The sequence below is a fragment of the Cimex lectularius genome, unplaced genomic scaffold (genome assembly GCF_000648675.2).
Source record: "Cimex lectularius strain Harlan isolate CLEC.00 unplaced genomic scaffold, Clec_2.1 scaffold45, whole genome shotgun sequence".
NCBI classification, from domain to species: domain Eukaryota; kingdom Metazoa; phylum Arthropoda; class Insecta; order Hemiptera; family Cimicidae; genus Cimex; species Cimex lectularius.
This window is the reverse complement of record NW_019392634.1, coordinates 1,385,018-1,412,266: the sequence shown is the minus strand read 5'-3', so window position 1 is coordinate 1,412,266 and position 27,249 is coordinate 1,385,018. Positions and strand designations below refer to the sequence as shown.

The 27,249-nt window shown below is 36.0% G+C and overlaps 1 protein-coding gene across 5 annotated transcripts in view; it reads right to left on the bottom strand.

Annotated features, from left to right (window-relative positions):
• LOC106662758 (apoptosis-stimulating of p53 protein 1) overlaps nt 1–27,249 on the bottom strand; it is a 478,897-nt gene that overhangs the window by 234,660 nt on the left and 216,988 nt on the right. Inside the window, exon 1 of one of the 5 annotated variants that reach the window (XM_014387031.2) lies at nt 14,359–14,503. The exons of the other annotated variants lie outside the window; for them this stretch is intronic. Coding sequence (XP_014242517.1) covers nt 14,359–14,457 — 99 coding nt within the window. The 5' untranslated portion in view covers nt 14,458–14,503. Of the gene's footprint in view, nt 1–14,358; nt 14,504–27,249 lie in introns of those variants that run through there. 5 annotated transcript variants of the gene reach the window in all.

Below are 27,249 nucleotides of genomic sequence, written 5' to 3'. Positions count from 1 at the left end.
TTCCGACATTGCTCACATAATTAAGTCATTTTTGTTAGCTGTATCAACTTTGAGCATCAACTTTCCCCTTTGGCTTTAAATTATTAATTTGACTTTGCATTAGATATGATGTAATTATCGCACTAATGCTCAAGCCTTAAGAGATTATTTTACAGAGGTCTTATTTTTTTTATAAAGTACAATTTAAAATAAAATTTGATTTTGTGAAAAATTTCAAAATTTCAGAACATGGGGGTTAAGGAACTGTGTTACCTATGAAAAATGTTTTTCACCTTGATCTTTCTTATTGGAAAAAATTAAAGAATTCAAGATATTTTTTAATTTGTATTAAATTTCAGCTATATTCAATTCTGTAACATGTAATTGTGAGATAGGAAAAAATAAAAAGAAGAGAGAAGAGAAGAAAAAATTGGTAGTACACCAATGATGCTAAAAAGGTGTATTTTTAATTAATGTTTGTGTCATTATCACCTTTACTGTCACTGCGTAGGTCTTGTCGTTTCACGTTGAGGTTTTACAAGAATCGGAATTTGTACAACGGTACGATGAGTTGCTGAGTTAAATTAGAGGCCATCTACAAAAGAAGCTATTGCAAAAAGAATAAGAAAGAAGAAGGTTGATATTTTGAACATTTAATTTAATTTTTAGAAACTTTTGGTTTTTTCTTATTTACAATTTTGATGCCAAAGAATATTTTTAGAGAATAGGGACATTTTGATTCAATTTGACATGTAGGATAAACTCCTGAACTAATGACGAGGGTTTACGGGTCAACCTGTATATAGTTGTACCCGTGTGGTTGGGAGGGTTTTGTATAATTTGCGGTAACGGGAACGGTTTTAAACTTGAACGAAAGGAATACCCAGAGGAATACCAGCATGGATAGAAGAACTTCAAAACACAGTAAACTAACTGTAGTAGTATTCTCATAGTAGACTGCAGGAAGCTTGGATTATGTTAAGAAAAGCCCGAGAATAATACTGCCCCATTTCGAGGGAGGAGGGTCTACCACATAATGGCTCTGTTGGACAGTTGAGAGAAAGAAAATTTAAACGTTTCCCATTAGCCCTTGGAATATGTTAGCTGGTTTATCAATGACAAATAACAAGATGGTTACATTTTTTAACTATAAATGGAACCCAACTACATTAAAGAGTATATAAAATTTCATCGAACAACTTTATCCTAAATGTGTAGAGATTAGTGACCGTTAATCGATAGTAATTCAGATATCGTGAGATGCGGTCGGGTGTGATGTAGGTTTCAGAAAAACATTTTCTTTATCGTGCCAACGTTTCGATCTTTTATTGAGATCATCTTCAGGGCTCAAAGTGTTTGTCTTCTGTGTAATTGTGCCGTACTTGTGTGCTCTCAACACGACACACAAGGATGGCACAATTACACAGAAGACAAACACTTTGAGCCCTGAAGATGATCTCAATAAAAGATCGAAACGTTGGCACGATAAAGAAAATGTTTTTCTGAAACCTACATCACACCCGACCGCATCTCACGATATCTGAATTTTATCCTAAATTTCAATTTGGCTTTTGATCGTCCTTGGTCGGCTCAATCTCGCTGGTTTGGTCTGACAAGTGGCGGGACCAGGCAGACAGGATGATCGCTATCGAAGGATTACTGTCCATTACGCTACAGACCTCAAGAAGAATTCTCAAAATTTGTACAAAAATATCTTAGTTCATTTTAATATTATATTACACCCAGGCAAAGTAGTCTTCTTGGTTCACAAGCAGCTTAAGTTCAAAATTTTTAATTTCTCAAGAGTCTATTTAAAATTCGACGGTTCCCAGCATCGACCAGAAAACGATAACAAAATGTTTGTTTTAATTCTTTTAGATATATAAATCTCACTGAGAATCGTTTAAAACTAAATGTATATATACTTTTTAAACGCGGATACGCAACAGGCGAGGCCGGGGTTCCAATTATTTTTGAAAACGATGGCCACTTGGGTTCGAACCCGAGGCCCTTCCGTTACCCTTATAGACATTATTTAAACTCAAAAATGCGTTTATTTTCTCCTGAGTCCTCTATATGCCATTTCTTTCTTAAAATTCCGCCTCCTATTACGCGCTGTTCACTCTTTTCCCCCTGAGACATGTATCCTACGTGCCCACGTTAATTTTTCAGTAATGAACATTTCTCTAACGGTTCCCGCTATTCCCATTTCCTTCCTCACGTCTCCGTACCTTAACTCACTTTTATATTCATGGACCTTGTATAAAAGTCCATCTCAACAGCTCCAATTCTCAAAAATATTGTGCCAAACGTTGTTCATGTTTCCGCTACATAAGTAGATTCGTTCTATAATTGAGCTGAAGAATCTCTTTCTGTTTTCCTATTAAAGGCCTCAAAAGCACAGGATGAAGCATATTCTTTGGTTTATTAGCCTGCTCACTTATACTTTGCACTAATTGCCATCAATAACTGTGTGATTATTCTCGCCTCCAGTAATAGTCATACATTTTCTTTTCTCAATGGAAAAGAAATCTCTTTTATACTGTTGGTTTAATATTTCCAATATGAAATGAATAACATTTTTATCTAGCGCTAGAACCATTTGATTTTCTGCAAAAAAGACATGTGAGACGGCCGGAACCAACAGGAATCCCATCATTCTACAACGCCTAAATCAATTCTTCGTAATTCATAATCAAATCAGTTGTTGTTGTTGTCTGGATACATATGTCTGGAAGGAAATGGTTAAAAGTAAGTGGAAGCATCAGTGAACCGGATCGGCAGGGAAGTTCTCGGGAATCAAGAGCAATGTCGATTGGTGCCTTTGGAGGACACGAAGGAGTGTCATCCTTACCCGATTATAAATAGGATGAACATTTACATACGGATAATTACTTTTGGGCCAAAGCCTGCATATGTGTCCGGCAAGTAGATAAAAATAGCTCGATGCGTCTCACTTAATTGAAGGTGCCGTATCTTGGCTCCATTTAGAGAGGAAATCAAACCGTTGAAATCCCCGTTAATTTTTCAATAAGAAGATGAAGGTGGCAAAACGTTTGGGTCTTTCTTCCTTGACCTTCTAGNTATATATATAATATATATGTCTTAACCTCGGAAAAGCTGAATGATCCCTATTACTTATTCCACAACATAATAAAGAGATACTTTTTTTTAATGTACATAATTAGTAAAGAGGGATTAGTTTCCAACAGAGATAATGCAAGGATTCTTAGATATCTGACAACCGCTCAAATCTCATTCCCCAAGCGTGCGGTCATACTTATATAACCGGCAAAGTCTGTCCAGTTAAAAATGGCAGAATTTATTCCCTCAGCAGATCAATATGTAATAACGTGATGTAAGAAAGATCACCCATTCGCCAATTTTGAATGAAAAGGTAGCAGATGGACTTGCGTGCGACGTTTGATCGCAAAAAGCCTAGAATTGAATAGTGGCTTAAGTTCAGTTTCGATTTAATTTAAGTCACGCCACACGTGAACCAGCAGGTCTAGTAAGCCTGGACATTGAAAAATAATCCTACCATTGAAATCTATCGTTAAATCTACATTTGGCTAGAATTTATGGACAACCAGGAAAGTTCAATTGAGAGTAATTTTTATGTAAAGTGTAGTTAGTAGTAGTAATAGAAATTATCCTCTCAATAAATTTTATATTGAACACTTTTTTTTACTAACTACCATATTATAAAAATTAAGGTACAATTATACAACTGTAATAATACAGGCTAGAATCTACATTTGGCTAGAATTTATGGACAACCAGGAAAGTTCAATTGAGAGTAATTTTTATGTAAAGTGAAGTTGAAGTGAAAAATAATGTCACGAGAGGAACTCGAACTCATGACAACAATTTAAATAATTACTTTGGTTAACTAGGACTAACTACAAACATATAGATTGATAGTAATGTCAAAAACACACACGGTACACAGAAGAAAACGTGTCACGTGGTTATTAAAGTTTGTTCGACTAATTCGATCGTGTTATCATGTTAATATGCGAGTAAATGTATTAAAAATAGATATCCTCCAACTGGAGTCCTGCGTCAGCGTTTAAAAATATTCCCGACGGCCAATTTGCGAATTCATCAGCTCGAATGTCAACGGTAAAAATCGGGTGGGAATCGATCGTTCGCCGAACCATGAATTTTGGCTTTGGGTATCCAATGAAAAAATAAAAAGACAAAAGTGGGAGAAAACCGAGTCGCACTGAATTTTGTGAAACGGTGTCGCCGGAAACAGGGCTGCCCACGATATTCAACGTTTCAGGGCCGATGGTCATCTAAAAATATACCGTGTGACATATGACTTCCACTTTTTTCTCGTGTTTTGTTTAGCGAAGACCCGAGAAGAAATTAAAAAAATTCTTTGCGTTTGATTTTTAGGTTAAAATCACTCCAAAGCAGGACGTCATTAGTCAACTGCATTATAAATATTTATGTAGTGACGTAATAATTTTCTCTTTTAACTTTATACATATTTGAACTGAATTTAAAGCAGTTTTGCTTTTGAACATCGATGATATTAATGAACCGAAGTTTTTCTGACTTCGATTGTTTGAAGATCCGAGGTTTGAAATATTCATGATCCTTGCTTCATAAAAAATGTACAAATCCATTTCCGTACAAGTTTTATTCCTTTTTAATGTAAACAAGACTCCACGGAAATCCGATGAAAAACATTTATTTCAATCGAAAATGTGTATTTTTCCTTATTTTGATTTTATTTCAAAACAGGAGGACCTATGTTTGCTACTACCGTATCACCCTCCGACCGTGTCACATGTCAGCAGGCCCCTGAAGAATTACAAAATTACGTTTTTCGTTCGAAATTTTTTTATAACCATTCCGGTAATTGAATCCAATTCTTTTTATCCCAAAAAATAATGTCTTATCACGCGATTCATAAAATATTCCACATAAAAAAACCCAGAAATTTTAATTATGCATTATTTACAAGACTACGGTATAAACGTTACAGATGTAGGGTCACCATTTGAAACTTTTTTTGGATAATAGTAGATCGAAAAATATTAGACACGTGTCTGAGCTTTCTTGTTAATGTGCCATAAAAGCTAAGGGAAAATTATTTTAAATAAATTTGTAAAATATCCTTCCCTGTCTTTTGTCAATGTAATTATATATAATCCATTATAGTTCGTGGTCCGATTGGCCAATTAACATTTTTCAATTAATTAATATTAACGAAAGGTATTGGTTGAGATAAAAAAAGTCAGTGTCACGAGCGGGATTCGAACCCACGACTTTCGGCTAAATACGCCGCTGCTCTACTAATTGAGCTATCGTGACCTCAATCCACTCGGACACCAACTTCCCATCTCAACCCCACCTTTTTGAATTTTCCCTCCTTTTTGCCATTTTTCAAATGTCGTGTAATCGGATTGGATTCTCGACGACAAATAAAATGGCCACGGAGAGCTTTAGTGAAGTGTACTTCATTTTAAATCATTAAATTCACTAATTTCGTGATCCGCTAGACCAATTAATATATTACCAATTAATTAAGGTTTTTTAGTTGAGAAAAAAATCGAATCCCGCTCGTGCCATTGACTTTTTTATCTTAACTAAAGACCTTAATTAATTGTAATATACTAATTGGTCAAGCGAACCACGAAATTAGGAATTTAATGATTTAAAATGAAGTACTCTTCTCTAAAGACGTCGATCCACTAGGACACTAAGTTCCCATCTCAACCTCACCTCTCGAATTTTACCTTCTTTTTTGCCATTTTTCAAATGTCGTGTAATCTATTAGATTCTCGAACTTCCCACCTCAATGGAGAAGCTGTGTATTTAGGCGAAGGTCGTGGGTTCGAATCCTGACTTTTTTTATCTCAACCAATACCTTTCGTTAATATTAATTAATTGAAAAATGGTAATTATATGTCTTTCATTTAGTTTTTTTTTTATTATCTAAGAGAATAAATTAATATGCAGGTTTCTGTTAAATGAGAAAAAATATACTAAAAATCCTAAAATCCGTAACTCTTGAAATAACGTCCTCCAAAAAATAATTTATTCGAAAAAAATGGATTTAATAAAAGCACCTTTTAAAGCCTTTAAAAAGAAATTTCCATTGACATAAAAGATAAAGATTCTTCAGGTCCGCACCTTCGTGTTATGTACACTTCAAAGCCCTTAAACACAGATTTTCGTAGTAATAAAAAATCAACATTTTTGTGCTGGATAGGCAGAGGCAATGTTTACGCCAATGACCGGTGTTTCACTTAAAAAATCAAAGCTCCTCTGTATTTTACCAAAATTCAATGTTATTACAAATACATATATGCATTTAATAGTCATCGTTGATCGTATATTTTCAATCTAAAATCTCAGTTGAGATGAAAACGAGCGGGATTCGAACCCACGACGACCTTCGGCTCAATATGCCGGAGCTCTAGCCACTTAAGGCTATCGTGACTTCGAACTAACTCCTCATCTAAACCTACAACAATTCAAATATTTTCCTCTTTATCTCATGATGAAAAGAACTCATCATTTATTCGATTTATACAAACGCTATAGTTGACAATTTACTCAATAATCATAGATAATATGTATACAATTTTTTTTTATATTAAGCGTCTTTTCTGAACTAAATATTAAAACAAAATTCATTATTTTCCCTTCCCAAAAAGAAGGGAAGGCTTTAGTATAAATCAGGTGTTTACAAAATTGTAATGTACAAACGAGCAGGGACTTTTCCGTATCCGACTTTGTCCACGTAAAGCCTATCTGAAAACTAAATCTCCAAAGTAAAGACCGGATTAACCTATCCTGAGAGAAAAGTGAGGAAGACAGAAACCTTTTCTTTTTAAATTAAATTTAGAATTTATGGCTTATCATGGTCCGAGCAAGTCAAAAGGTTCTTATAAAACCACACAAGAGCTTATCTACTTGACAGGCCAGCATCATGAATTACTTAAAAATAAAAGTATCGTTCAATTTTTAATTGCACTCGTTATTGAAGATGGGTACTACAATTTGACGTTTTTAAATGTGTAAAACTACATGAAAAAAGTATCGGCACTATTCCGTCCTATGTAAATGACACGTCACCGCCAAAAAATAAAAATAAAATAAAACCCTAGTATATTCGCTTTCCCACTTCCCAAACCATTTTCTCTTTGTACATTCCCCCCATGAACTTCTTTTTTTTTCTTTTCTTTTTGGACGTCGTTGTGAAATACGAGCCCCACTTTGGAAGACTTTATCTCGGGATATGATTGAAACAAATGAAAGTAGCGACGAAGGAAGAAGGAATGACGACGCCCTCTCGTCCACGAACGCCCATCAACTTATCACTCTTGTGATACAGAAATGAAAAGAGCCAAGCAATATTTCCGCCGATTTCAGCTTCTTTTTAAGAAACAAAAGAACAAATATTTTTAAAATAAAGAAGTTTTAAGGAGATTGTCAATCAAAACCTGGAAACAAAACTGTCTTGAACACAGACGGAACTGAGAACAATTGTTTAAAAAATAAAATACATGTAACAAAAATTACTTTAAAGGTTGAAACAAGTAAAATTTACTAGTATAATTTTAAAATATGTTAAATGTAGAATAATACGTCGAACCCTAAACGACAAATAATTTTGCATGCATAAAAATTGCGCTGGGAACTAAGCTTAAAAACTTACATCCTTCAATTATCTACCATTTTAGTATCAAACTAATACTTTTTTTATCATTTCGTCATATAAAAACCCTGAAGCTATGAAGAGGGGGAGCCGGGAACAAAGGAAAAGAAAACAAAGGTTGTTGAGTTCATTATCCTACCACTTCCAGAAAATGAGTATATTGTGGGAACTTGCATAAACCTAAGCACGGTGACATAAACGGGCTGTAGACATGAACGGCGACCATCGAGTAGCGGGTGCCGTTAGCTCACCAACATGGTGGACATCAACTATCCTTTGCCGACGTTAGATAACCAAGTTGTCGTGTTGCCAACGTCGCTTCAGTCTTCAGCGAGGATTGACCCGTAATATTGCGAATGGCAATTCGAGGATTAATGGATTTGAGTGAAAATCTTTGTAATGGAATTAGGCAAGGTAGGAACGAGTAGGATTTTTAATTCGGTATGAATTGTATGGTTAGAGACATAGAGAGCATTAACTATTATTTGCAGAATTTTAGATTGATGGATTTTGGAGTCTGTTAAGAGTGGAACGCTTAGCGGTTCCGTAAAGTTCAAGTCCGTATGTCCTTGTCGTTTGTCAAGGTGCGTTCCGACGTATCGTACGTGGTTTGTACCTGGAATAGGAAGATTATTGAAACATAAAGAAGTAAGAGGGGTTTTTTTTTTTTTTTTTTGGGGGGGGGGGTAAAAACAATGCATTTAGATTTAATTTATCAAAGTTAATTCTCCATGGGGAGCCAGGTTTTCAAGCGTGTTAATATACTTTTGACCGTGATGCTATTACATCGGAGGTGAGTATTGATGTGTCATCGGCAAAGGTAAAAATGAACGTCTTAGAGTAAGTGGGTAGATCACCCATGTAAAATGTTTAAAAGATGGTAGCGAATACGCTACCCTGTGGACACCAGCAATAATCGGGTAAATAAATGGGGGATAAGGAAGGGTTTTATACAGTGTGGAAGTAACTGTCAGTAAGATATGTTTTAGAGCAAAATCATTTTCTGATGATTGATATCGTTGATCAATACAAATTTGGTATTACAAATAGACGACAGTTCACTGATTTCAAGCAAACGGTTTTACAATGTCCAAAAATATTTTAGTACTCTTGCCGATAGGAGCCGAAAAATTATATTTTATGTGTTTTACATATTAAAAAGAAAGATTATTTGCTTTTTGATTATATATGAAAAATGTACCAAAACGAAAAGAAGCGTTAGTGAAGTAGCCCAGGCTGGAAAAACTAACAACAATTCGGATTCGTTTTAAGAACACTTTAAAGCCTTTAAACACACGTTTTTATAGTAATAAACAGATTAACATTTTTATACGGCATAGGATTTTCAACGATGTCCGCTGTTTCACTTACAAATTCAAAGCTCCTCGGTATTTTTTCTAAATTCGACGTTATTACAAACCATTATATTTCATGGCCCGATTGACCAAATAACTTCTTTCAATTAATTAATCTTTATGTAAGGCATTAGTTGAAATGAAAAAGTTAGTGTCACGAGCGGGATTCGAACTCACCTGCCCCCCACCAGCCGAAGGTCATCGGTTCGAATCCCGCTCGTGACACTAACTTTTTCATTTCAACCAATAACTTACATAAAGATTAATTAATTTAAAGAAGTTATTACAAATATTTGACAGCTGGACTTCTTGCACTTTAGGCTATGCCAACAGTATTTACATTTTATGGAAAAATTAGTAACTGCAAAGGTTATAACTATTAGTTATTTATTATATTAGCTGTATTCTATTTAGTTATATTATTTTTTTTCGGCTAACTGCTATCATCATTGCCGGCTCCGCGCATATTTGTCCTTCTTATATTGTTTTATAATCGCGAAAATATATAATCTTTTCGTCTGAAATTTTTCATCACTTTTCTTCTTATACTTTCGGTTGCTACACGATCCATAGGTTTATAAGTATTTTGTTATAATTATGTTTATTAATCTTTCTTCCACACGCAATACTTCTAGAACACATATTACATAACTCATGTTACCATAAGATTTTAATCTAAACTATGTTTCGCAGGTCTCAGATAGAAATGACCCATTGAATATCTACCCCTACAACTGACCGGAGTCGGCCAGGAGAGAGCCACCTCGACAACCACCAAATTCGCGCCAATAAATGAATTCAAACGGAGTGACCTTTCATGCTGTATTTGCAATTAAAATTGACAAGACACCGTTCACTTTTATTGTAATCAAAGTTTTTGGTAGGTCTGTGGAGTACTCGATATTTCTCGGCAGAGCCATCTACTCACGCTAATAAATACATTCACACTGGAAAGGTTCAGTTCTCTAATCTCAAAGCCCTGTCATGTGATATCAAAAATACGATTTTTTTAGCAAGCAAAAATATACAGTGTTATATTGGATCATATCAAAGTTATTAATTTTTTTTGTTATATTTGAGAAAAAAATTGGAGGCTGTTTGCCAAAAATTTGTATTCAGCGTTTTTTTTTGGGGGGGAAGGAGGGGATCGAAAAAGTATCAACTTTATTTCTTGCAAAAAATTAATTAGCTACACGGTCACAAATTAATTATGCATTACTCTATCAATACACAGCTAGAATTTCCTTGCTCCCAGATTGATCCTTTGGCTAGAAAATATTTTTGTAATTAAACACAACATTAATAAATTATTTTCTGAATCTAAAAGCGTACAAATAAATGGTAAGTTTGACACGACCTCCTCGATCGACAGAATGGTTTTTATCGTTAAAGGGTTTAGAACTTTATAAGCTTCAATGGAATGGCACAAATTTAGTTTATTTAAATAAATTTGAATTGGAGATATAAAATGAAAAGTTTGTGGAGTTTTTGCTCATTTTATTTATTTTTTCAGTTATAATGGCATAAAATCAAGAGTTGGAGATAATTTTTTAAGCCTATTAAAAAAATAATTTAATCAGTATTCCACCGGTCGAAATACCGTGGATATTTGCTGAAATCAAGAAGAATTATAAAATTTCAAGTAGAGAATTGAACATCGGCTAGAAAACAAACTGTCCCAGGAGAATAGCAAATTCATATTTAATTTAAATAGCAATTTATCGCCTGGATTTGCTCTTAATAACGCGCATTATTTTCTCTGGCCTCGTGGAGGTCCTGAAGTCTCATAGGTATCGAGTAAATAAGTGACTTGTCAAACAGAATCCCATTCTTCAATAAGAGAGAAGCTGTAAACTATTGTTGGAGGCGGCGAACAATATCTAACCCGACTCCATTATCCTGTCCCATGAGTATTCTGTAAGATTCATGTAAGGAGAATGTGCTGGCCTATTCAGTATGGTAATCCCAACATCCTCGAGGTAATGGGTGACAACTCGAGTTACATGAGGTCGAGCATTATCATGCATTAATACAAGTTGTCCAAATAAATTGAGCGAATAGGTCCACACCTTCTAGAAGAACTTCCGCGATGAACCTTAATGCAGTCAAAGATCCATTATGTATGACAAGCCGTTCGGTATGGGCATGAATGTTGATTGTTCCCCATAGCATAACAGCCTTTGAAAAGGCTGTGATTCACGCACGGCACATGAAGCAATGCAATCGCTAAGTAGGTCCCTGTCATGTGATTTTCACAAACCGGCACTCATCTTTGGAGAGAACAGCCCCCCATTCATCAAGGTGTCAAAATGAAATGGTTTGCGAATAGTCTCCTTTCTATGCCTCTCCAGTTGAAGAGAACCTGATGCTGGATATCTAGAGATTACGCTATCCTCACGAAGCTTCCTGGTGACTTTTTGAGAACCCACTCTTATAAACTATTTAGAGTTTATTATTTATCAAGAACGCTGTTAAATGACGGTTCCGTAGAGCAATAAGAGAAACAAAATGATCGACTAGTCGTCATACATCATGATGGACCATGCCTTCCCAAATATTCGGTCGTCCTTAAAAGGACAATGAGGGGCTTTAACCTGGCTCATGGCCTTAACGGACGTTTTGATTCTCAAGATGAGAGATGACGCACCTCCGCTAACGATTGAATGTGTGTTATAGCCACAAGTGTTGGTGTAGAAGCTGTCCAAGCCCCTCATTCCGAGTGGTCGGGTCTGCATTAAGCATCAGACCGTATGCCGCGCGTAAAGGGCCAAAACCAAAGTGGCTGAAATGCATCAGCCTGATCTCCCACGCACTCCCTAAATAGAGAAGGCCACTCTATCTTCCAGAGTATTGAGGCTCCTCCAGCGTAAAAACTTCTAGATCCGCTCCGGCTGCGGTTGTGTTTAAAGTGGAATTGCTAACCACCCCCTAGAGGAGACTGCCTTCGGTAAAGGACGGCACCACCGACCACTATCCGTTCCTATCCGCCACTTCTCACACATTCGAGGGACTCCGTCAGCGAGGTCTGAGTGTCCTCAACGCTCTACGCTTCGATGGTCCGATCCTTCGTATTGTATGAGGCCGGAGTCGTAACAAAGACCATACGCAAGTGCTTAAGCGGATGTCACAGATAGAAGAACAGCCTTCTCTAAGTTCCCGCCAGGATCATCGCCACTAAGCTACTAGTCCGTTCCCATGTAGCAGAAGCTGAACTTTGGAACATTTCTGCTACCCCGTAGTACTGATGATTATGCACCCTCCCCCGTCTATACAGACAGGATCTGGTACCCTAACCCTCCAGTGTCTCTAATAAATCACCCGCCGTCCGCTGCCGACCCGGAGGCCGACACGAATCCAGCTTGTGCTTTAGAGAGTTTGCAAGACCCTCAATGCTACACCTTTATTTTGCGCCTCGATAGCCCCCTTGCAACCAAGATTGGGATTTTTATTCTCAAGGAAGAATGTCGAAGGACCTGGATTGAGAAAGGGAAGTGAACGAGAACAGGAGGCTCGCCTGTTCAGGCTGGACCCCCCGCCTACATCATGATAGACCAGTTTCTTCTCTTAGATCCTGAACTTCCGGTGATCCTAAACCCCTGCAGATCATCGAGGAAAGCGCAGCACATCCGGGTCACCGAAACGTCCTTCACTTGCCTAGGCGTGATCTTTTTGGTTTAAAACCATGAATTTACGACTTTTTACTGTAATTTATTGTTTCACTGTATGTTTTTAGAAACACGGCTAATACAGCATGACAATGACGTAAAACAGAACGAATAAGCAATAAGGATTTTCTTTTGTGATATACCAATTTTGTTTTATCTCGTGCTGTTTTAAGTAGAGCTTTTATCTCCAACAAACCAAAAGTGATATTAGCGGCATCAAACATGCAGTAGATTTTCAGTAAAAGGCCGATATCAAATGCTGTCCGCTTGAAGGTCAATTTTTCAGCTGTTCGCCAATTATTTCAAATTATCTCGAAACGCCTTTACGATACCGAAAGTTCCAATTTAGCACCAGACTAAAGAGAATTATTATTTAGGATGGAAAAATTTAAAATATTAATACATTTCAGTCCTTTTATGGTATGGGAGGTTTTAAAAGGTTAAATTATGTGTAATTTGCGAAAGTAAATTGCAATATGTGAATTACACAGTTTTAAATAATCAAAAGAGGTTTATGTAACTTTTGTATACGATTGTGACGTGATTTACACTGTGAAGAGCCACATATAAATCATAATTTGCCCCCTAAATCAATATCGCACCACTTAATTTCATTTAATAGTATTATTAAGTTGTAGGATTTGTAACTTTCTTCGCCTTGGCTCCCTGTTTAAAGTCATTAAAAGGGGAAAGTGCTTGTTCTCATTCATCTCGGTATGATTCCTAATCTCACTCAGAGCTATTCAAAGGATCGGGAATTAAGGCTATCTCAAAGGATTTCATTATGTTCCAGAAGGAGAAGAAGGAGGAGAAAAAAGAATTACGCCTTCTTATTACCAAATCAGTTACAACGTTCAAATTAAATTGGTCAAAGGCTGTTAATCAATATCGGTTTTTGAAAATGTATAAAGTCCGTAGATTTACTCATTTTGCATCCGGTTTCGTTGGACCGTTACAGGTCGTACAATTTGTGAGTTTCATCTTATTTTGCTTTAGTCCGAAACCCCTTCGGTCTTCAGATTTGATTACAGCAAACCTGCGGGCCGACTCAGGTGTCACCCTGACCCATTTAACACGGGCCGCAGTTTAAAGGATCCGCCCACTTTTTCTTCTAACCGAATAATAAAATTAATGACATTTAAACTAACCTTATTCAATCGTATACAAGATTATCAAAACATTTGGCGTCAAGGGAAAGAGAACATTTCATAAAGATATTTGTCAATATATATTTGCATTTTATCTGATCAAATAGGAAAAGCTTGTTTCATAAAACGCCAAATTGTGGTGCTGGATGGTCTATGTACACATGTTGACACTGATAATCTTCCTGGGTCTATTCTCGCTAGTTTACATTGCAATTGCGTTTCGGCTCCATGCCAATGAGGAAATGTCATTGAAGATAGAAGCCGAAACGCAACCAGAAAAGGAATCTTGCGTCTATCAGCCTAACATGGGAAAACTATTAGATATGAAATATTATACATTGTAAAATGTATTGAAAATCACTTATGATGTTTCAGACTAGCGTATACTGTTAAAAAATGAAATCGATATGAAATATTAGCAAGTTGGTGTGAAAAAAGCCTCAGACGTCGTGTTGTGCTTCCTCGTGATATTTTACACTGACTGAATTGAACTTCAAAAAGTATACAAATATCTAAAAATAGTAACGTACATAGTTATAAAATCCGGAATATTTGAGGGCGCGTCGAAGGACTTCCCGCCTGGAGACGTCGACGGTGGCGACGAAGTCGTCCGGGTCGTTGAAATACATCTTCGACTTCACTGGGACACATTCCCGGCAGCACTCATGGCCCGACTGCAGACGATCTCGTGCCTGTCTATATCTATACCAGACTCCCCCCGGAGCGTCGCTCCCAACGCATGCCAGCAGTCATTCATTAATTCCCTAATCGTTCTATTTTAAGATGATTAATTTTTTTTTTTTAAATCGCTGTTTTTATAATATATTTTCTTCCATGAAGGGTTTCAAGGTCATGCTTCACTATATGAATAGGACTTTCTTGTTTGACACAAGAGAAGTCAAATTTGATTGTGTCAAATTAGTTTGTCTTCTCATAAAAATCGACCTAGGTGATAAGCACAGATAGATTTTGTTTAATTAATTAGTATACAATTAATTGTATTGATATTTTATACTCGATTGCCATTGTTGAGTTTTATAATAATTGCAATTCATCATATATAAAGTAAAGATAATCAAGGTATTCACTTTAGTAATCAACAATAGGGTACATTTTTATTCTATTATTTGAAATTATTCTCTGTTGTTTTCTTTTTTATTTGTATGATTTGACACCTCATCAAGTCTCATCTTCAGTTCAAAAGCCTTATACAAACTGTATAATGTAAAATTGATATACACTCCGCAACAAAGATAAAAGAAAATATACATAATACAATTAATTAAGGTTTTTAGTCGAGATAAAAAAGTCAATGGCACGAGCGGGATTCGAACCCACGATCTTCGGCTTGATACGTCGCTGCTCTACCACTTGAGCTATCGTGACCTCGACTCGGATACCAAATTCCCATCTCAACCCCACCTTTTGAATTTTCCCTCTTTTTGCCATTTTTCAATTATTATTATTATTAATTTTTCAACTATTATTTATTTTCAATTATTATTTTTATTTAATTGGTCAAGCGTATCACGAAATTAGTGAATTTAATATACATATTTATTCACTGGCTAATTAATTTAATGAAATTTATAAAGCCCCTGGGACTCGAGAATCCACCGCAAATTAAAATAGGTCACCGGTTGTCAGAGCTATTTTGGGCTAAGAAGGGTTCACACCAAATGAAAGTTTACATTATTTATTATATATATGTAAATAAAATCAAGTACAATGTCATTGACTCTATTCAAAATAGTCATCCATTTCGTTACGAAAGTGTGGAACGATAAAGTTGGACGAAAAAGAGACTGATCAAACTTCCTCGTCTTCTCTGACGATCTAGGAATTGTAGCCGACAAAATATATTACGTTGAGTGCACTCTGAGCAAAAGTAAAAACGAACAAGGTTAGAAAATTTGGAAAGATTATACAAGGAGTATCCCAATTTTGCGTTTTAATTTTTAAAGACGGCCGAAGATTGCTTGGTGACTAGAAAGGCCGTGATAAAAAAGGCGAAATGGAAAACATTACTTATGACCAAGAAAGGAATTAAAAAAATAAAATCTCTAATTTCCTGGAGTGGAAAGAAGGATAACACAGAAAGACACACAAGGTCATCATGGTTTATGGTTGTGAGGCATGACCAATTGAGCAAGGATGGTGAGATGAATATTAACGCAGGATTTCTGGAAAGAAGAAAATAGGAAAAGAACCAAAATAATCAAATGGATACAATATTGGGCTATTGCCGTGGTATGACAGCAAAAAGGGCGAGGAAGAAGTCTCTGAGTCTTGGGACCCATCTTCTGTTAGTGGTTGAAGTTGGAGACCTTAACCCAAGAGAAAGCGCAGACCCAGTGATCAGTGACGATCTGTTAGCATGTCTTCACCGACTCTTAGACCAACTTTTACCACCAACTTTACAATCATGATTACAATGCACTGTCTAAGAAGAAAATATCAAAAGTCTATGAGCTAACTTGTGTTAAAGCTCATGTGGTACATATTTTTAAGGTAAATGAGTTCATACCATTTTATAATTTTTTTTAAACAATATTTGAAAGGTCACTGTGTAGTTTTAAATCATATTGCGATATATAATTTGTGAGTTTTTGAACTCGACTCAACTTCCACAAAGGGTACAAAAGTAAGAACATAGCTATAATGCCAGATAGCCAAGCACCTATCATAGTGAAAGCACTAAGTTCAAACATCATTAGTTGGTGCTGAACTGCAAAACCAAGCTAAACATATTAGGTGCAAAGAACGAAGTCAGCCGTTCATGGGTCCCAGGACATGTGGTAGTAGAAAGTAACGTGAAAGCGGACATCTTGCAAGAAAAGGAGATCCTGTACCGCTGAAAGGACCCGAAACCGACAGGCGCATAGGAACCCACACTATCGACGAGCATCTCAGACAGAAGGATAAAAAGAAAATGATGGAACACTGGAACCCACTCACTGGACATTAACAAATCACCGATTGGCAAAAATATGTACTGAAACAGCAGCAAATAAATGAAAAGCAGAAAATGTCTTGAAACGGTAGGAAATGGACGAATGGCAGAAAAAGTACTGAAACAGTAGCAAATCACCGAATGACAAAAAAGTACTGAAACAGTAGCACATCACTGAATGGAAAAAAAAGTAATGAAACAGTAGCAAATCACCGAATGGCAAAAAAGTACTGAAACAGTAGCACATCACTGAATGGCCAAAAAAAGTAATGAAACAGTAGCAAATCACCGAATGGCAAAAAGTACTGAAACAGTAGCACATCACTGAATGGAAAAAAAAAGTAATGAAACAGTAGCAAATCACCGAATGGCAAAAAAGTACTAAAACTGTAGCAAATCACCGAATGGCAAAAAAGTACTGAAACAGTAGCACATCACTGAATGGAAAAAAAAAAGTATTGAAACAGTAGCAAATCACCGAATGGCAAAAAAGTACTGAAACAGTAGCACATCACTGAATGGAAAAAAAAAGTATTGAAACAGTAGCAAATCACCGAATGGCAAAAAAGTACTGAAACAGTAGCACATCACTGAATGGAAAAAAAGTAATGAAACAGTAGCAAATCACCGAATGGCAAAATAGTACTGAAACAGTAGCACATCACTGAATGGCAAAAAAAAGTACAGAAACAGTAGCAAATCACCGAATGGCAAAAAAGTACTAAAACTGTAGCAAATCACCGAATGGCAAAAAAGTACTGAAACAGTAGCACATCACTGAATGGAAAAAAAAAGTACTGAAACAGTAGCAAATCACCGAATGGCAAAAAGTACTGAAACAGTAGCAAATCAACAATTGGAAAAAAAGTACTGAAACACTAGCACATCACTGAATGGCACAAAAGTCCTGAAACAGGAGCAAATCACCGAATGGCAAGCAAGATTTAATAAATGTGTCACAAGATCTTTTTAAAAAATATCATCAGCCTACAATCGTTTCCAGTTGATTCAACACGTCATTCCTTATTTATTATTAATGAGATATAAGTAATATGATAAGTACCTCAATGTCTGCATTGAGCCAGACTATAGAAAAGAACACCTCTGAATCGGGCGGATTAGGAATAACATATAAATTATACATAACTGAGCGATAATGACTGTATATTCATGATATGGCTTGGATTTACTCTTAAAAAGGGAAAACGTTTCAGTTCTACAGCTCGTCTATATTAAGTCGATATGAACTTATGAATTGCCTCTTTTAGAATGCCCATATGCCTATCTTATACCAAGGTTCTCTCTAGGAAAATAAAGATTTTAAAGGATAAAAGCTGTAATTAAGTGGTGGCAGTTTTAAGCGATGTTACCGTTGTTTGAGTCCCAACCATATTTCAATTGTGAACATGGATGCAGTCAAAACGTTAAAACCCAAAAGAATAAAATACGTTTTTACATGGGCATAACTCTAAAATATGGATATGGATCATGTGGAGCGGGAAAAACGCATATTTGTTAGTTTTTATCTGTTTGGTTGGGAAATTAATTTATGAACACAAATCATTTACATCTACATTAACCCGTGATTATTTTAGGGATATAATCACCGATAGATATGCAAGAGCCTTAATATAATCCGTGTGGCAAGTTAGAAACGAGTGAAGAAACTCCGCAGTATCGGCGTGCATACTAAATCAGCGGCGAACTCATTGATAAGAATGTCGTTTCAGCTAAGGGCATGGCTTACTTCCAGGCAATAAATATAGAACTCGCCGCAGAACCCCGACAACAAAACCCTCATTACGAAGATATCCGATAATTATTGGAAAAAGTTTTCCAACATCCAGGCCCCTCATTAAAAATACTGGAAATGATTGATGAGCACCCTCGCGATCCGTAAGAGAATAACGATCGTCAAATCGGCGGATTCGGATTTCACGGGCCATTTTTGCTATCGGACTTAATAAATAATATTCCCGGTAAAATTGTCTTTACTCAGATGGCGTAAGGCGAAATGGGTCCGGCAGAATATTAGCTGCGAAGAAACTGGGCCAGATATGATCAAACTGTTTACATGTGAAGTAGACGGACCTGCATTCAAAAATCTTTCTATAAATAGTATCTCTATTTTTAGCCCGACATCTTTCAGTTTTATACCTCAAGGGAAAGAAATGTCGCGATGGTTATCGGGAACGGCGATACCCAAGAATTCTCCATATGAGAAAAAACATCGTAGAATAAATATCTAAGGAAAAACACAGAATATTTATAAAATTGTAATATTTTGAAAACAGGAAGAATTGCGTGCAGGTTGTCACAAGACTCGAGTGGAAATGCGAATTACTCTTCGCCGTTAAAGAGCACAATTAATTAAAGAGAAATAGTCCCTTGTGACGTCAAGGCTCATCTAATGAAATTTCATACAACAGCGCCCAATGCCAATTTACAACTCGGTCTACATTATCACTTAGAACGTCTGAGCAAAATACCGCACATACTTGTTCCGACAAAATTAACAGGCCCTTTTCCTTCAACGCCGCAGCACAACCGGTTTAGAGTAGTCGAGCAGAAATGAAATAGACATCAAAGAAGTTCTCATTGATTAGGATTGTGATTTTCTCAGACTCACGCTTGTTTTACTAGGCGCGAGTTGAGCCTGAATTTGGTTTGGCCGTTTCCGAACATTTTATTCTGCCTAGTTGTGTTGGTCATTTTGGCATCTTCAGTGGTGCGTTGTTGTCTACTTAGTTTCGAAGTTTGGTGCAGAGTTGGTAGACCGAACTTCCGTTCTTCCACTTGTATATACCACACATGAAAATACAAAAGACCAAAATAGCTATGACACTTTTCATACAGCGATTTTCACCCAATAAAAAGACTGCCGATAGACTGCCCTCGAATTATCTGAATTCGAGAGCAGTTTATTGAAGAAGGGTCATCCTCATCCGATCAAGGATAGGCCAAGGGAGGTTTACACACGGACACACACTTTTGGACCAAAGCCCGAGTAAAGGTTGCTCGATGCGCGATGTGCTTGAACACAATAATTAATATAATATAATGACAGTTTTGTAGATGGTTATGGAGGATTACCTACCACTCTAAGTGAATGGGAGAGGAGAGAATTTAAGAATGAGTGAGTGTGAATAGATTTGTATCTAGGAACTTTGCTTCCCGTATATCTTTAACATCCGCACCTATTCGGCCTTATCGTACGTTTTGATTCTCAAGCTGAGAGCTGACGCACCTCCGTATACGTGTAGAGGGTGTTACTGTCGCAGCGTTGGTGTAGAGGCAGCCAGGGGCCAAGACAACCTCGCTCTCCGCTTGCCCATTCCGAGTGGTCGGGTCCGCATTAAGCATCGAACCGTATGCCGCGCGCAAAGGGCTACCTAAGCCGAAATACATCAGCCTGGTCTCCCGTGCACTCCCTAGGTAGAGAAAGCCACTCTACCTCCCAGAGTAGTGGGGCTTCCCCAAGTATCCGTTTGGTGCAGTAACAGAGCACAACATCGGTGGCTGAACAGACCTGACCGATTTCTTCGCCACACTGACAACACTCGAAGTAGATGATTCTCGAGATATATAATACGGATAGAAATGTCGTTTGTTTGTAATTGGGAATAAGTGTATTTATTCAACTGCATTCGTTGGGCTGAAATGGCCTAGCAGTTGACATCACATCGAGCATAACGTCGCATATATTACGAAACCTATCTTCACATATTTATTTTTGAACCAAAACGCGCGTATGTTTCCAGCATGTAGAGAAAGGTTGCTCAATGTGTCCCACTTATCTGACCGGTGCAACCCCTTGGCTCCCTATAGAGAGCGCGTAGGAATGCCAGCCGAAATGAAAATTGTTCTTGCGCACGGCAGCGAGTATTGCTGCTTGTAGTCTCCTGTTGCGATTATTGGAAGAAACTGAGCTGTTTTATGTAATGATAGTTTTGTGTCCCTACCATGTGTTGTGGGTGTATTTATTGGCGCGAACGTGTATTATATGAAGGTAGATGGCGTATTATTGAGAACCCCATCGATCATCAATTATGTAGTTATGTAATATGTGTGTGACTGAGAAATACGGTGTAACCCCTCCCCCTAACTGAATGACTGATATGCAAATAATCTCAAGACTCAACTCCTGACCTGGGATTCGATCCACTCGGACACTAACTCTATGTATTTTTCAAATGTCGTATAATCTATTAGATTCTCATTTGAAACATTGCAAAAAGGAGGGAAAATTCAAAAGGTGGGGGTTGAGATGGGAAGTTGGCGTCCGAGTGGATCGAAGTCACGATAGCTCAAGTGTAGAGCAGCGGCGTATTTAGCCGAAGGATGTGGGTTCGAATCCCGCTTGTGACACTGACTTTTTTATCTCAACCAAAACTTTAATTATTTTTAAAAGAATTTATTTGGTTAAGCGGACCACGAAACCTAATAAAATGTAAAAAATTATATAAAACTTCAACCCGAAACTTCAAAGAGAATAATTGTAAATCCCTACTACCAAATATTTCTTAAAAGTGTTTGATGTATCGAACGTTTTTACTGACAAATAATCTGGTCCTTGCGAATAATATGCTCCTCATGAGAAAACCAATTCAATTGTTACTGCCAGCTATCGATCTATTTTATGGTCATCACGGAAAACTACCTTAAATATGCATATAAATGGCTACAGTTCGGTTTTTAATACTTGTTTCAAATTTCTTTGAAGACCGATTCGTGTCAATATTGTCGAGGACTGTCAATACCAAGTGCCACGTGGATACTATGAAATAAACAGTTCAAAATAAATATAATACGTTCAATTCACTGACAACACACAAAAACTATAAAAATATTATTGTTTACTTCCATAGAGATTGATATTGGTCAAAAGTGCAAGTAACATTTTAAGGTTTTTTTGATGTGATATAACATTGTTATTTGTTTTCTAATTTTATGTGATTTTATATCGTCCCGTCAGTCTACTTCCATTACTTGGCGAAAACATGAAAAAAAAACCCTGCCTGTATACCTATTTCATCCCAACACTTCTAGTTCGGGCGACATGGAACATTCAAAGTGTCATTGGGTGGTAGACACCATTTCATCTTTTCTGCATGAAGGCTTGTAGTTCAGCTTGAAAGACCGAAGTTAAGTTCTCTAACGAGTGTGATTGTTAATGATTTATGCTTGTACAAAAAGCACAAGTATCTTCGTTTTTTTGGAGCCAGCTGTATACAATATCATTGTACCCGGTGTTCTTCTGAATTCTTTTTTGTTTTCTGGAGTCTGTTGGTTAGGATTGTCCAGTTGTCTGTTGAGATAGGATGTTGTAAAAGTGTTTCATTCCTCATTTCTAGGAATGGGTGTCTGATTTTATTCATTATCGAACTTATAATCCTAGTTTATGAAAGATGATTAAAATATTTTGTTTTCTCATTAAGAAAGGAGTACCTAAAAGGAACAGGTCTAGCAGCTACGGATGGGCGTACCGAGACTTCAATTATTATACATTTTTACGTTTTAATTCTTCACATACAGAAACGGTAAGAATTCTTGAAAAAGATTAACAAAGAATAGATAACTATATTCTTCTGCATCTCACCATTTTCAAGGTTTTAAAAAATCCAACAGCTCCAATATTTCACCTAAAGTACAAAGCATTAATAAACGTGACACAATGCCATGAAATGATAGACTACATAAACCTCAGGAAGCCGACATTCGCTTCAAAGTAAGAAAATTTTCAAAATTACTAATTTTTACTGATGGATCTAAACTGGAAGATGGGATACAATAGCTCTCAAAGGGCGCAGTATACCATACACCCCAATTAATATACACTGGGAGGTGATACGTGTTGCGCTTTTTCCGATATTCAAAGTAGATCCCAAGAGCAATATAGACTTCCATCTCTATGAAGCTCATGTTTGGAAGAAGTTAATGCTTCCCAAAAATCCTTAGAGAATGCTGCTAATCTAAAGTCCACTAATGACGGCATACTTAAGGACGTCCTCAGTATCTCAACTTTACAATTTTAACCATAACAGTAGTATGATTATAATTTAGTCAAACTTATTTATAAAATTTTTACATTAACAGAACAAAGGAAAAAGTATGTTTGATTAAGGGACACTTAGGCATTAATAATGAACGAAGCACACACTTTTTCAGACAAACTTTTTCAAAAAGGGAAGCGTCAAGATATATACGAAGCAGCTGCAGTAGCGAAGTATTATCGTGCCCATTTTTCCAGAGTTACGAAAAAACCATGGCTTCAAGGTGGAGGAAAGTTAAAAGTAATTTTCTTGACTATCTCACGATTTAGAACCGATCATAGCATCTGTTGGTCTATTTGTTTACAATCGGACAGATGGGTGTGGAATAGTGAAGAATCCTAAGCATTTATTATTCTCCTGTGACGAATTGCGACGATTGTTTATGAGATCCAGACATCGACCTGTCAATTTGAGATCCTCCCTTGCTTCGGGCAGCACTGAAGCTCATGATTGCTTATACGAATTTGCCATGGACTAAAGCATAAACATTTGAATGCAGTAATGTGCTTGCCCTGTTATTTATTTTTCCTCTTATTTGTAACATCGGAGTTCTTTATTTATTCAGTGCTTAGTTGAAACACAATGGTTGTTTTCTCCCAATTTTATTTGTTTATTTATATATTTATTCGCATTTGCACCTGGTAAGATCACTTTACTGATTGGCCTTTAAATGTTAACGATTTATATGCTTGTGAATTATGTAATTACCCACTAATGGTGAATTCTTAATGATTTATCTCTGAATTGTTAATATCTACTATTATTGATCTATTGTGTAATTATAATGTATGCATTTATGGTGCCTAAGTTCATTTTAACCAGAGAAAGAGTTGAAAAAGGGGTTTTTGAGTGAATATAGAATGGGACTTATCGTCAAAAACTCTCTTATCTCTGAATTCTTAATTTCTTCTATTGTTTATCTATTTTCTAATTGTAATGTATGCATCTATGCTGCCTAAGTTCATTTTAACCAGGCAGGGAGTTAAAAAAGAGGTTTTTTGACTCACAATTAGAATGTGACTTACCCTCAAGAACTTTCTTACTAAAATTTTAATTATTTTTTAGTATTATTCAGTCATTCGCTAATTTTCGTGGTCCGCTTGACCGATTAAAATCTATCAATTAATTAAGGTTTTTAGTTGAAATAAAAAAAATCAGTGTCACGAGCGGGATTCGAACCCAAGATCTTCGGCTAGATATGCCGCTACTCTACCACTTGAGCTATCGTGACCTCGATCCACTCGGACACTAACTTCCAATCTCAAGCCCACCTTTTCAATTTTCCCTCTTTTTGCCATTTTTCAAATGTGCTGTAATCTATTTAATTCTCGGCGTCAAATGAAATGGCCACGGAGAGCTTTAGTGAAAGTATACTTCATTTCAACTTATTAAATTCACTAGTTTTCGTGGTCCGATTGACCAATTAATATCTATAAATTAATTAAGGTTTTTAGTTGAAATAGTTCGAATCCTGCTCGTGACACTGACTTTTTTATTTCAACTAAAAACTTTAATTAATTGATTCTTTAGAGTTTTAACACTTCTCCTTTTCAGATACTTTTCAATATACATGGTAAATAACAAAAAAAGCCACAGTTGAACATTACCCAAACAATGTTAACAGCACAAATTCCATATTCCATGAAGTTTAACGATCGGTAAAGGCTCGAATAAGTTTTTCTCTCCGTCTCCTATTTTGTTGTACGAGAGACAGACAATGGGAGACTCGTTACGTGTCTCCCGACCGTGCAAATACTTATTAACATATTCAAATCGATGGAGATTTCCAAAGTGGGTATTTATAGGACGAAAACTGCCGCTTCACGACTCGGTGGAAGTTTATTTAAATGCTACCGTGCTTAATAAACACCCCGGGGTTCAATTAAACACCGATGTTTTCAATTATGTTAGTGCCATAACACAAACGCTAAAGTCATATGAACTCACCTGACAAAACAGTCAAAACAATGGTGAATGCGTTTAAAAGAAACGTTATCTTGTTTACGAATAGTTAAAAAACACTGAACAGTAAGTAAATATTAAACGTTATTTCCATTTCGAGATCTCAGTCATAACTATTTTTCCTAAATTAGAGAACTTTATTAAAGTTGTTTAAAATTTTTATTTTCCTAAAATATACAAAACTTACAAGAAAATATTAACAAAACCATAAAAAAGGACAATCCAGCAGTTCATGTTTTACCAATTAAAGCATCCTTCATGTTTCCAAAATTGAACAATTATACTTATAGGTTTATGATTGTAAATCCAAATCGAACATAATGACAAAACAGGAAGGTCCCTGGTTCGACAACCATGCATTCGAATCCGATGTTGAGAGTTGATATGAGCTCTGATGTTGCGAAACCTCGTAAAAAATAAGTTAACTGTATCTTTAACATTGTAAGAGCCAAAGGAAACAAAGTGTGACAAAGCGAAAAGTTTTACTGTAAAACTTACGATTAACCAATATTTGAAAAACACTAAAATCCGATAATTATCAAATCAAACAAAGTGACAAAATATGAAGTTTTATTGTGCGTTGTTAAGAAGTTAAATTAGTAAAGTATATACGTATACTCCAACATAGGATAAAGAAAAGTAAGTAAAACTAATGGCATGACTACAACAACAAAGACGATCGGACTAATTGTATGACTTAAAGTTTACTTCAACTTGTCCGAGTTTTCATCAAATAAAGCTGGTTCCAAGTTTCCAAAATTGTACAGTGATAAGTGAATGGGGAGGGGGTTTAGACGTCGACACGGCGCTCATCACAGTAGGTCCCTGGTTCCACAGATATACTTACAAATAGACATTTTTTTCCCCAAAAAAAACACCGGCAATAGGAGAGGTGATATGACCTCTGTGTTGTGAAACCAGGTGAAAAATAAGTTAACTGTATGTTTAACATTAAGAGCCAAAGGAAACAAAATGTGACAAAGCGAAAAGGTTTTACTGTAAAACTAAAAGTTTTTACTATTAACCAAAATAACTAAAAATATTTGAAAAACACTAAAAACAGGACAATCCGATAATTATCAAACTTTACTCCAAGTTTCAAAAATTATGCAATAATAGTTTTCATTAACTACAGTATGATTGTAAGAGCAAAACTGAACAAAGTGCGATAAAATTTAGTTTTACTCTGCTTTGGTTCAAAAAGTAAACCTCCACGTTTGACCAAACCAACTTAAAATATGGACAGAATCGTTAGAACTAAGGCAATCTGTTAATTATCTGGCTAAAAAGGTTACTTCAATTTCTAAATATGAAACCATAAGTTTAAGTTAGCCGCATGATAAAGAGTGTAACAGTCACAGTAAACAAAGTGCGACAAAATGAGTTTTACTGTACAACTTAGAATTAACGAAAATAACCACAATTATTGATTAAACAATACTAAAAACAGACAATCAGATAAATATCTGGCTTAAAGTTTACTTGAATGATTTTAGTTCAATACTTGAATCACAATTATAAATCACAAATATATATAAAACTAATACAAAATTATTAACAAAACAAATAATAAATAGGCCAATCCAATAATTATCTGACATCAAGCTTATTTCAAGTTTTAGTAAAATTACACAATAACTGTTTTAACGATGTGGCCAAAAGTGAAGTTGAAAAAATTCCATAATATTATCTTATAACAAACGCAAACTCGGACTTTTCCTAGGGAATTTCTTCCTACTCGCAAGATAAACAGAAGCATTTCTGCATCCCTGAACACGCTCTGGTTAGACGAAAATAGAAGAGGCTTTTGTAAATTATCATTTGAAACAAATCCGAGTTGGAATTTACAAGTCCGACTATATTACCGGTATTTCCTCTTACTTCGTGACTTTAAGCCGAGTCGTCGAGAGAGAAGAAATAATAGTGGCCATTGTTATTTCTTGTGATATCTATGATTAATATTTGCAGTCCTCTTTAGTGTATGACTATTTCGGGAAAATGACAATTTTGTAATTATAATAAAGCAAAAGCGCAAATTTAAGGGAACAATTCGATTAGGGATAGTGCACCGGGCTGCTGTAAAAACAAATCAGGTTTGATACAATCATTTAGTAAACATAATGGAATAATCACTTTGAATTTAGGTTGCTGAACAATATATTGCAGCAAGGAATTTTCTTTATTAACAACACATTTTCGACATCATGACAAGAGTACGCTTCAGTGGTAATTAAATTTATATATATATATATATATATATATACAGGGTGAATTGCTACTCGTGCTACAAACTTCTCCAGTAGATTCTTCACCCTAAAATGAACAAAAAAGTTCATATTGTCCATGGTCCGATTCTCAACCATTTCAGAGTAATTTCGCTTTTTATCGATTTTGAAAGATATCACGTCCTGGCGTCGGAAAATCGTGATATCTTTTAATCTAAACATTTCTCT